Genomic DNA, 13,281 nt, shown 5'->3' with positions numbered 1-13,281 from the left:
GTTTTGTTGGTGTTCCTGTACAGAAAACTCATATTCTGTGATCATTTTCCCAACAGTGTTTATATGATTATAATGCCTTATGTTCTGCAGATGTTGTTTGCTTGGCTCTTAAATAAATACCATCCAGTTTGAATGAGGTCCTTTAGTAATTATACTAATGCACAGAACAATTTTATATAAAGTTAATATATATATATATATATATATATATATATATATATATATATATATATATATATATATATATATATATATATATATATGTGTGTGTGTGTGTGTGTGTGTGTGTGTGTGTGTGTGTGTGTGTGTGTGTGTGTGTGTTCTGAGTCCGGCTGGAAGAGTGAAGTTGAATTTTGAATGTAATTTTGCCTTAGGGGCCAACACCTAGAGCTCAGAACATAAACAGTAGATGTAATTAATAGTATGACTTACCTTGATATTACATCTATTTAACAGAGAATGGGAAGGTTGCCTTTCAAACCAGTCAGATAACTAAGTTGAGTTTATTTACAAGCTGAGCAATGCGAAAATTAATATGAAATGCTTGAATGAGCAGCAAAAAAGGCACATGCAATAAAAGTAAGACTGTGAGTAGCAGATAAATAAATCTGGACACAAATGAAAACCACTACTGTGGAGACGAGACTGGCTGATAAATAATAATTAATGGTGATTTTAGCACAACGTGAATGCAGACCGGGTGGTGGTCATGTGCCCCTGGACCGCTGGTGGTCAGAAGAGTCCTGCACGTGGCAAGATGATAGTTAAACGTCTAAGTCAATTTGGTTCACAAGGGCAGGGGCAGAAAACTCGATAAGCCAGATAACAGGATTCTGGAAAAGAATTCCAGGTGTAGCATTCAGATACATAGACTTTCTCTCACATGAAATTATTATTCACGATGGAGGAAATTATCAGTTAGATTTAATTAGCACATAGTAACACTATGGTGGGAATGCTCTAATTATTATCACAGAACAAACTTAATTTAAGCTTGGAACAAGTCATGAGGGCAAATGTGCATGCTAGGCTGTGGGAAACAAAGGGACTTTGTTTTGGGAGAATGAAAAGTTGGAATTATTGAAAATGGCGAGAAATTCATGAGAAGGAAAAGAGCACTGGTGTTACTTGCAACTTCAAGACGTACCTTATTGCATGTGTGCATGGAGCTCGGTTGCAAGAGATGAATTCCGGCCACAGAAGTCCCGACACGTGGCCAGTGCAAGAGGGCAGAACAACACCAGGTCTGCGCTGTTAAGCTTCAGCGACCTTTCACTATAGAGGTCCAGAGCGGAGGGGGGAGAGAGGTCACCGAGGTGCCCGATTCAATCCCACTGGCAGGCACAGGACATCGGTAGACCTGGAAGAAGCAATAACAACCAGTGCAAAGGTCGAAGGGAAATAGGTCTTATAGTTAAGACTAACTAAGGGTCAGCCTAGCATCCCAATTACTGTCCTGACTGGTCCTTCTTCCCTAACGGCTTTCTGTCCCCAAAATCCTATGGTATGGGGTTAGGAAGCTAACATCTGTCTCCCCTAGTGAGGTCTGCTCCAGCCGCCATAAAATTTGATTTCTAGCTAACGGACTGGAGGGACGAATTTTCTAAATACGTGAATATATATATATATATATATATATATATATATATATATATATATATATATATATATATATATATATATATATATATATATATATATATATATATATATATATATATATATATATATATATATTGTAATGACTACCTTCGACTGTCACAATAATTAATATAGATACCCAAAATCAGGTTCTTTCACACCTGAATGATCAGGGCCACAGTGGTATTTTTTTTTTTTTGAACACTCCAAAGAGCCAGATCACAGTAGCACAAGAGGACAATATGGAATACTCAAAGAGGGATAAAAATACTAAAAAATAAAATTGCAAACAAATTTGTTACAAACAATATATTCATAAATTTTAGATAGTCCCCAAAAAGCTGGAATATTTAGGGAGGTAGAAACACATTCAGTAACAAAACACAGATACTACCGTCATTCACCTAGCTAACTTTCGCTCATGAAATCGAAGGGAAAGAAATAAGGGAGAGGAAGGAATTTACCTTACACACCAGTACGTATTTAACTCTATCATATGACAGTGAGAGAAAAAAAGACAGAAGAGAACCTTAAACCTATTCCTATAATTTATACAATATCCAACAAAAACTAATATTTACACTAATAATGATGATGCCATAAGGAATATATAAACAAATCGATGCAGGTGAGGAACACTGACGTTACGCAGCAATAAGGCTGTCCAAAACACACGAAGAAACACTTCACACTGGCAGGGTGAAAACTGACACACGTCAGTGACGTCCCAAAGAAAAAATTAATGATTCATATGCCCTTACCAAGTGTATCATACAGAGAAAGCCTTGTCACGACTCTGAAGGACAAGCATGGCAGCAGTGGTGAGGGCGGAGTCCCAAAATCACACCTGCAGGTATCTCAGGTAAGGCAGGAAAAGCAGCGGAGAAACTCTGGGAGGCACAGGAGCTTAGTCAATGCACAGGATCAAGAAGAGGTAATCCTCTGCAGGTGAAGGATCACGGCAAAGCACCCAGGTGTCCTATAAACAATCCTCCAAGGCCGTGATCTAACTCTCCCAAAGAGACTGCCAACAGAAAGCCGTAGGTAAAAGCTGTCCTTCCAGTATGAAATAGCCGAGCACACTCCCGCGCACTCGCCCAAAAGAATCCCACAATGCATGCGAGAACGGGATAAGCGAGCCGTCGAACGACCAAAACATGAAAAGATAAAAAAACAACACTCATGGGCGAGGGACCACTTAAACACAAAACAAACCCATGGTGGGGAAAAAAAAAGACCCTGATTCAGCTTCTCGTGACTGAGCAAAACAAAGCAAAAAAAATTATGTTAAAGTCACGAATGAATTTAAATTACAAATAACCTGCATGCAATTATTACAGTATATGTATATATATATATACAGTATATATATATATATATATATATATATATATATATATATATATATATATATATATATATATATATATATATATATATATATATATATATATATATATATATATATATATATGTGTGTGTGTGTGTGTGTGTGTGTATAGATATATCTGAGACCTTGGGAAATTATGACAAGCTTTCTGGAATGGCTCATTTGTATATATATGTATGTATATATATAATATTTATATATATAATTTATATATATATATATACATATACATATATTAAAAAAGTTAAAGTCCTCCTGGACCTCTGTAGGCTCATAGGGCAGGCGCTGATCTCCTGTTTCTTAGGCCGACAGACAGTGGGGGAACAGGTCCCAATACCTATGACACGTGGCCAGTGTGTCGCTAGGCCCATTGTTTAACTCTCCAGCCCGAGGGCTGGTACCTATTCTCCTACTGAACCTCTTGGGTTTTTTCGGACCATTAGGTGTTGGGCTTCCAGAATTTTGTCATGAGATAGTTGTTGATTTTCTCTTTCGTGAAGATGGTAACGGGGTCTTTCTGAGGAGTAAAGCTTTTGGTAGTACTCTCTTGCTTAACTATTCCATCACGGTTGGTTGTAAGGGAACCGTCTTCTTCTAGCATCCCAGTGAATTGAAGCTTCCCTTGGCCGAGTTTTCATTTTGCTGTTTTGAACCCTCTGCCCTGTTTAATGACATCTTCAATTATTTTTGTTGTTCTATTGCAAAGGTCTTCTCGTTGCTTTTTCTGTATAGGTTTGTTTAGTTCTGTTGCTTCAATTTTCTCCCGCACTGCTGATGGGGGCTTGAGATTTCTACTTGTTTTCATGAGGTTCTTTGTCTCTTCAGAGAATTTGCTGTTGTCGGAGGGTTTTATGTCCTGGAACTTCTTTGCTACTTCTTTCAGTGGGATAATGATGTTATTATTCAAGTTTTCAAGATCATTTTCATAACTGTTTTGGTCTTCTAAACTTTCAAGAATCTCGTAGCGGTTTTGTAACTCGATCTGAAATTTAGATTTTAGAGCTTCAGGTATTTTGACATGTTCTGGTCTTGAGAAGAATAGTTTTTGTCTTTCTTGTTTGGTATCAAGGTTTAGCATTAAACAAAAAACATGAACATTACTCATGATGAATTAATCAATAAACAGAGTCAGTCAAAAGAATCAAAAACAAATGTAGCTAAAACTGAGTTACTTTACAAACACTGTAAATAACAATGAACAAACACAGTATATAATCATTACTTTAACTCAAGTCAGCAGTAAAGTGCAAATCAACAAACACTTTAGCTACATCACAAATAACTAGACAGTTACATCACAAATAAAAAAAAACAGGCAGCTTAAACAATAATGTGAAAGCACAGCATGCAACATAATAAACAATAATCAAGAAACATAAATAACATGCTCATGCAGCATATGGTAAACAACATAATACCAAAGCGTTATAACAAATAGAGCAGCATAAATAACAGTAATCAACAACCATCATAAAAAGAAAACACACTATTAACTCAGGGCAGCACAATAAAAAAAATGAACTATCTCCGTAGAGACGTTGAGACAGACCCAGCTGTCGAAGAGGATGAAAATACTCAGGCGAATTCCATGAAATCACCGATGCAGCCAGTGACTGCAAACAGGAAGACATCCAACATACAGATGATTACGGCAGAAACGTCGAGACAGCATATCTGCTGTCAAACAGGAACCAGCCCCACAGATGACTATGGTTTAGTCATCCAGCCATCCTCTGCTACCACAGCCAACAGATAAAATGATGCCTTATGTGAAAATAAGGACTTCTTGCTGCTATGCTGCTGAGAACCTGACTCGCTGCCATACCTCACCCGACTGCCGCTATCAACAAAAATGGCAACAGACATCAACTTCATACACACATAAAAAAAAAAACCGGGTAAGGAGGCAACACCCACAACAAAGGAACAATCTGCGAACGATTGTTCTAAACAAAAAAACAACCTGTGAACCTTACAATTTATACATAGGAAAAAATTTTAAGTAAATTTAGCAAGAATTTTCTTTAGTTGAACTATTAGCAAGGTAATAAAAAGACAAAAAAGCAACTATGTCTTTAGAATTTATTGTTTGCATTGCATACAAAATTGCTTTTCCTCATCTAATTGAAAGGAACAAACCAGCCGGTCATGAAGTTTTATTTAATCAGCACCAGTAGCCATTCACCTTTGTAAGGTTCTTGAAGGTACTACTAAAACATAAGAATTGATTTTAGACTGGGTTGCCACTGGCAGAGATTAAGGCATACTGGGAGGAGTGCAGGAACCTTACAAACGAAGGTCACGAGATTATGTGGTTTGATAGTACATGGCCTTATACAGAAAACACCTATGCCTTGTGTTTTGATGTGCAACAAATCCTCCATATCCATGAGCTTTCGACAAATGTTTATTGTTACAAACAAAAGCTTTGCATTCTATTATTAATATATACTCACAACTACTTAAAAGAGTTGAGATGTATGAGAAGGCTGTGTTTAGTTTTCTGTAAAAGAAAATTGTTGTGCCGGCTCTGTTTGTCCATCCGCATTTTTTTCCGTCCGCCCTCAGATTTTAAATACTACTTGCATGAAAACAATTTTGGCTTCTTTTCCCACCTTCTGTGGCTGTAGGACAACCTTTTCAATGTCAAGAGGAACACATGCACCAGGAGAGATTTTACAGAGTTTATCTTTGTCACTCGTGTTGAATGGGTTGAGCTATCCCTGAATGGTATTAAGTGTGTTTTGCACTGCATCCTCACTTCGCTTGATTTCAGATTCACACAGCTCTCTGTGCTTTCCATTTTTTATACTGTCCTCATCCCCAGTCATTCCAGCCATCTCAAGAGTAGCTTCATAACACTTGGTACATTCCGATGCAATTCTTATCCATCTTTGATAGGGACCATAATTATGTAGTGTGCCTGAGAGTCCTGCACCTCCAGCACCTCCTCTAGATTTGGCAAATTTCATAAAGGTCTTCTCCTTTGTTTTTTTAACAGCACACAGATTCCCTGGAATAAGAGACCTTGCAACAGATATAGCTCCCTTCCTTAACAGTTCACTTGTACCTGGATGTGATTCCTCAACGGATAGCATAAAAAAAAAAAAAAAAAAAAAAAAAAAAACAGATCTGCTGTCCCCCATTGTCTTGTGAAACAAGGTAGGTTAGTAGTTTTGACTGCATATTTAACGAGAAAAGCGAATCGAGAATCATCCAGGAAGGACACCTAGAACTGAGCAGTTTTCCCCATTTCTTGAAATGCGATGTATTTGTCCAGGTGCTTTGATAAACTTTATCCTCTACGGCATTAGCCATGGTATCAGGGGTCATAGATGTAATGAGATTATTTAAGGCTTATGCATTTCCTTCAGTTTCCTGTTTTGCATCTGTGAAGCTCTGAAGCAGAAGTCTCTCAAATTTTTCACGCACATCTTTGAGAACCCATAATGCCTTGCTGTACCTCTTGCCACTGAGAACTTTCCCAACACATCCCAATGTATCAAGGCCAGCTTCAATCAGCAATTCAGCATATCCAGGACCAGCCATTTTATGACTGATCATGTTCAAATAATTCATAATGGTATGGAAAGCACCAATTAAAATAATGTAATTTTTGTATTCAGCAGGATTGTCCCACATCAGTGGCAGAGCTTTCATACATACCCCTAAGTCTTTTGTAGCTTGTTCACACCACTTAAGTAATTCTTTGACAACATTATATTCTGTGATCAGGTTCTGGGATCCAGGGATAGTAGTGCATCGGAGTGGTGCAATCCTTGTTGCTGCAATGAAGCCACCAAAGGCTGGCACAGTTTGTTTCCCTGTCGCACAAGCTTTTCGACATAATATCCAAATTACATAGAACATTTATCCTTTAGCAAATGCAACTTTATTTTTGATGGGCTCCTCTATGTATTCCGAATTCATTACTGGTCCTCGTCTTCTTGATACATGGAAAGCAGGAAGCGCTGAGGGGTGGGGGGATCTTGTTTTCTTACTAGAGAAGACTTAGAAACGGTACATAGTAATGCTGATTGAGACGGAGTATACAGTAAGTCCCTTGGACCTCTTGCAGCATTATTCCTCCCGCAGTGTTGATGAACGGACCACCATGAATTCCTGGTAAGTGTTGATTAAAGTTGTCCCATTCGGAATGAAACACAGCATTGTATGGTGGTTTAACAATCTAATTAGTCAGTACTGTTGATTTTTGCTCCAAGGCTGTGTCTACTGCAGATTCTTGCTCCAAGGCTGTGTCTACTGCAGATTCTTGCTCCAGGGCTGTATCTACTGCAGATTCTAATTCCATTGTAAAGCAGTTGTTTTCACAGTGACCAAGTCAGTTTAACAATGTTAGTAGTAGTTTGCTATGATACAAATGTCTTAATGTTATGCACAGCAAAATGTGTGTGGGTAATTTCCATTCCCTGTTAGTAACAGCACGGCAGTTGACAGAACTAGACGAGTTGCATGATCTGATGTGCTAATCATTTGCTTGTCCATTACAGTACTCAAGAACTTCATGAGCTGGTTAGGTATCACTTCTGATGTGGCATCTCCAACTGTTATTTTAGAGTTGTATAGTAAGAAAAATGGTTGACTGTTTGCAGAATTACATGTAACAAACTGAATTTTGCCATTCAAATCAGTGATTTTCATGTTTTGGTTTTAATCTCTTGGCACCTTTGTATTTGTGATTCTTGAATGGCGTTTTTTCCAACTCAACAGTGGACATTATTTGCTTGGATCACATACTCTGTAACATATGCAACTACATGATGAAGTGCAGATTTATGGCCATCCAGAGCAGTTTGTGCAGCAACTGATTGATTATCTTGGCTCCTCCAGTACTGTGATTTCACTGTATACTTTCTTCTGCAAGAAGGATGATATCTAGCTTCACCAGCTAGGTATCATCATTTTGTTCCTCAGTTATTTTAATTATAGCCTTCCAACCTTCTCTTTCTCTTCCGAATATTGTTATACTGTACTCTCTTTTGTGCGGCTTCTTCCTTTCTTTACATGAATTCGACCAGACTTATTGCAGAAGACAGTCAGGGTAAAAAATTATCTCTTTACTGGTCCTACGCTTCTTTTCTCTTAAGCTCTCGCCAATGGTTGTACTTACACTGGAGCTTTTGAGTCTGTTAAGGTTGCAGGTATACCGAGAATAATAGTTGCAATGGTATTATCCATTGAGATTACCAACATTTTCTGGTCTTTGCTGACAAATGTTGCCATTTTGGAGGTTGATCCTTCAGACTCAGAAATACGTTGATGCTTTACATTCTGGATATCGTTTTTGAGGGTCCTTTAATTCTGAAAAAAGGACTAAACTTCCCTGTTTGGTGTTTTCAAAATGAATGACGCAGTTACCTTGGCGCCTCACTTTTTCTGGAGGAGGCTCTTCCTTCCCATGGCTCTTGAGTTTTTTTGTTCAATCAAAGTGGGAGCCGATTTTCTTTTTCTGCACGACATCTTAGGAGTACAATGGGTTATTCAGTACCTGGAATACATGAATATATATCAGATAGATACTTTGAATGATTATGTTCCTGCAAAACAGAATAGAAACTAACCAATTTCTAACAATTACTGTATTATAATAATAACAATAAACCAAAGAATAATACAACTGGTGGATAGGATAATTTTAAGTCTAATGGATTTTACATTGATAAAAATGGCAAAATATCATGTTTACCCTAGATTTCCTTTGGAAGTTACATGTATTATGGCTACCATTGCTGATGTTTTCTTGTGGTCACTTTACACAAAAAACCAGAGTGCCCACTTTTTTTTTGTTAGCATGCCAAACCTGTTTTGGGACACTATACAGTGTGTCCTCAACTTATGGCGATTCGATCTTATGGCGCTTTTTCAGTGCCGTTAACGACGTTTTACAGCACTGTAATTTGATTTTGCATCAAATTACGGTGCCGTAAGCACCGTCAACGATGCTAGCAACAAGGCATCAAGTTAATGTGCTTACAATGCTGCAACTTTATGCAACATCAAGTTACAGTGGCGTAAGCGCCAGTGTGCTGCGCGGCGCTGGAACAGAGCCCCTGCCTAGGTACCGGACTAACTGCTAATAAGCCAAGCTGCAACGTTAGTCGGAAAAACAGACTTTTTCCAGTGCGACAGGGGAAGCAACTCAGTAGAGATGGAAATCAAGAGGTAAAGAATAAGTATGAATGAGAAGTACCAGAAAAGCATTTCAATAAATAACAACATTAAAGAACAAAGACAAATAACAGTAAACTGTGAAGCAAGACTGATGTTCACCTTCCCATCAAAAAAAGCATTTGCACAACATTTGAACTGCTGAGGCTCCAGCAGTTTACCTTAAGGATTAGGAAAATCAGTCTACATTGTAGTCAAATCTGGAATAAGCATTTTGCAAACTGTGTGGTACTGAACCTTTGGGAAGAAAAGGAAGACGTTGATAATTAACAGTAGTAGTGCTCCTGCATACGAAGAATAAACACTATAGTTTTTCTTTTGCCAAAATTGGTTATGTTGTACATGAGAAAATCAATTAGTAGAAAATACGACTGTCAGTGATTGCGTTTTATGGCTTCTAAAATGGAAGCGTTGACTGGCCCCTGTGGCCGATCTGAAAAAGAAAAGACGAGGTGTTGATATGATGTGATTGTAGAACATGGTGTCATCACAAGTGTGTTTTCTCAGGTGGCCTCAGTGAAGGTAACATCAGGAAATTGACGTGGCTCTGCCCTGTTTGTAGTAATGGGCTTCATTCCATGAAGGATGAATTGGTGTATGTGAGAAATCAACCACATATAATGAGCGATTATCTTCTAAGACGAGACGTTATGATTCTTGATCTTGATGTTATGATTGCTGAATGAAACAAACAGATTGCTGAACTGAAGTGTGCGAGGGGAGTCACACAAACGTTTCTTCATTTGCTACCTAGTAATAGGCCACACTTTGAGGAAACGGATTGATGATGTCTGGTTATCAGGTCCACCTTCCACATCCAGATGTCAACTATCAGTAGGGCATCTCCATTTAACATTTTACAGGGATCACCTAAAAATCCTCCACCCCACAGTCTTCATCTGAAGAACACTTATTTATGGCTAATTCAAAACAACTTAATTTATGCTAAGGAAAAAAGTACAGTATGAGGAAGAGGCTCACTCGTTCTCTGCGTAGAATGAAATTTTTATATAACTATTTGTGCAAGAAGTTATAAAAAATGTCTTATACACTTGAATTTATTATATTATATTCTCTCATTATGTGGCTCAGTTTTAGTGCAGAATAGTTTTGGCTATGAAAATCCTCTTTGGGCTTCCCACCCAAAAGGGTCCCAGGCCCCGCACATCCTAAGTCTGACACTGATTCCACCTAATTCTGATGTAATATATGTCGTCTCACAACTTTCTTCATATAAGAAAATGAAAAAGTCTATTATCAAGATTTTGTGTGTATATAGAACACATCTGGCAATGCAAATGTGGAGGTGACAGGCAGAGTAACGCTGTTCGAAAGCAATAATACTTTATGAAAATTTTGTACTGGCTTTTTGTTGCCATGTATTGTATTATTGTTGCCCTTTATGATTCTGACATTTGAAATATAATTTTGCACACAACAAATAATATTTGAATGCCTAAACTCTCAGCTTAACATGGAAATGAACAACAATAATTTTAAATTATAGTTAGGAGCAGTAGGGATGTTGTTTATGTCAATTGGTTTTACATTGTCACTTTTGCTTTTGTTTTGTGTATACATTGTTTATATTTGTGTGAATATATTATATATATATATATATATATATATATATATATATATATATATATATATATATATATATATATATATATATATATATATATATATATATGTGTGTGTGTGTGTGTGTGTGTGTTATGTATATGTGGTAGCATTTGTATTAAGAATTATACTTTATAGCATCTGAATGTATGTGCTTGTCATTTTTGACGAAGAACTACAGAACTATGAAGTGAAGATTTATTCTTGAAGAAAATGTTCGTATGGATGTGTAGTCAGCAAGTTTGCCCTGACATGTCTTTGAAAGTCAAGTCCCTTTGCAAGGCTTACGTATAAATTAATTAGCCTTCATATAAGTGAGCTTGATATTCATTCTTAAACAAAAGCATAGCAATAATAATTTCCAGTTCTAATAGTGGTTTCCCTTCTTGATAGTCAAGACAGTGAAAAGACAGATTTGGAGTACTGTAGTCGAGTATTTAAATACAGAGAATCAGATAGTAAATGAAATTTAGTAGAAGAATATAAAGGTGAAGCTGGGAAGAAATTCCTGAAGTACTGTAATACTTAGAGAAGTTGAATATCAAGTTGGAAGAAAGGTGACAAATTTGAAAGAGGTTGAAGTAATAATGGGAAAAGAGGATAGAGACACCTTCAGATTCGAACCGGGGAGACCGAGATCCCCCAGTTTCCAAGCCTTCTTGCCTGTCACATACACTATAAATACTCTTTGTGAAGCCTTGTAACTTCAGGCGTTCTCTTATTGAGGGGGTCATGAAAAAAAAAGTAGAAGGTTGGGTTGGCATGGAGGGAGAAGGTGGGGGCCGGCCACCCAAAGACTCATATCCCTCCTCATTTCATTTTGACTTCTGGTTATAAATATCATCGGGTACCTGCTGCTACACCCCACCCTCTTGTTAGGCATCGCTTTTGATGTTCATATGTAAACCAATTTACCAAAAATGACCTATCTCCCTTTCTTTCCTTATTGCAGCTGGCTAACACACCACAGATAATGACTAGTTCCACCTTTAGAAGTGCCAATGGACTTGTGGGTGTGTCTAGAGATTGCACCAATGGGGATGCAGGCTAGCATAAATTAATAAGGGATTTTTAAAAAATTTTTTAAATGGCATGTTTTCACTTTTCAAAATTATTAATATTTTTTGATAAATGAAAGCCATCACGTAGGCGAAAGATTCCTTTGGCGGCACTGCAGGACTTGAAGACCAATTACCTTTTCAATTTAACAATTTTAACTTAGGGTTTTGTCTGATCTTTTGTTACTAGTAAAATAAAGTGCATTTGTTAAAATACTGGTCTGTGTATAGGAAACAAATTTGTTCTAAAAATTATTTATTTTTTCAGGGCATAATTTCGAAGCTGGCCATTCCTTGTTCCACGGAGAAAGCAGTCTTATCGGGAAGAAACCACCCCTGGTTGTGGTTAATGAAAATAAATCATATCTCAGACCAGAATCCCACAGTCTAAATGCATTACATGAGGAGAGCAAGATTCTCCCAAGCACCCCTCCCCCTGCAAAGAAGGCAAAGTTTTTTAGCCGCTGTTTTGATTCAACCTTTGATCCAAAATGTATACCAGGAATTGATAGAATTTTAGCCGAAGATTCAGAAGATGATTCATGAATTGTAAATCTGACAAAACTAATCCAGACTGTAAGGTATCAGAGAACTTTTCTCATGTGTACAAGAAATTTACTAACTCTCATGAAATGTTCTAATCGCAGTAGGTGAATTTTTACGTCTTCTCTCTTTTTATTGCAGGACCAGAAATGTTGTTTTATGTGAAACTGTTTAGGTACTTTGTTCACTGGTAGAAATTTTGTTAGTTTTTATTGAAAACAAAGCCAGGGAGCTGTCAGATTTCCCATATTTGGGAGTGCATGCATGCATTTCATTGTTAATTATTTATTTTTATAACTTTGGTCTCTACTATATCAAGTCTTTTCCAGTTTTAAGTGACCTTACTATTTTCAGCATTAAAAAAAAAGATGTTCTTAACGGCTTATACAAAACTGTATGATGAAAATCTGACAGGTATTTGATAAGATGTAAAACTGCTTTAAATTCTTTTTGATATAAGTGCTCATGATAAAGATTTATGTGTATTCACGAATGTATTATTCCATAAGATATCTCTTTTTTTATTTCGTACTATACCTGATGTGTGGTCACAGAGTAAGGTACAAGACCTCTGTGAGTGAGTCTGGGGGTAAAGTTGGTTTTTATTTCAGTTTGCAAACAGATAAGAGATTTTAATCTAATAAAGTCTCTGATCAATAGACTGGACTCTCTCTCATTGTATCATTGATCAGAAAGCATAGCTGTTGCTTCCAGTCATAATATTTGTTGGTCATTATTGTATGTTTTCTTAAATATTTTTTTTGCCAACAGCTGTTACCCCCGTTTCCTTCTCTGTTATGTTGTGCAACTACTGTATAATAAAAGCAATGAATACCA

General features: G+C 37.1%; 1 protein-coding gene across 6 annotated transcripts in view; it reads left to right on the top strand.

Annotated features, from left to right (window-relative positions):
* Nucleotides 1-12,956, top strand: part of Rad9 (cell cycle checkpoint control protein Rad9) — an 822,739-nt gene extending 809,783 nt beyond the window's left edge. For all 6 annotated transcript variants that reach the window (XM_067084341.1, XM_067084343.1, XM_067084339.1 and 3 more), the window contains one exon: nucleotides 12,170-12,956. In XM_067084341.1, coding sequence (XP_066940442.1) covers nucleotides 12,170-12,447 — 278 coding nt within the window. In that variant the 3' untranslated portion in view covers nucleotides 12,448-12,956. The remainder of the gene's footprint in view (nucleotides 1-12,169) is intronic.
* The last annotated feature ends 325 nt before the right edge of the window (nucleotides 12,957-13,281 follow it).

This window comes from Macrobrachium rosenbergii, chromosome 41, assembly GCF_040412425.1.
Source record: "Macrobrachium rosenbergii isolate ZJJX-2024 chromosome 41, ASM4041242v1, whole genome shotgun sequence".
Lineage (NCBI taxonomy): Eukaryota > Metazoa > Arthropoda > Malacostraca > Decapoda > Palaemonidae > Macrobrachium > Macrobrachium rosenbergii.
The sequence above is the reverse complement of the archived record's forward strand: the minus strand, read 5'-3'. Positions and strand labels throughout refer to the sequence as shown.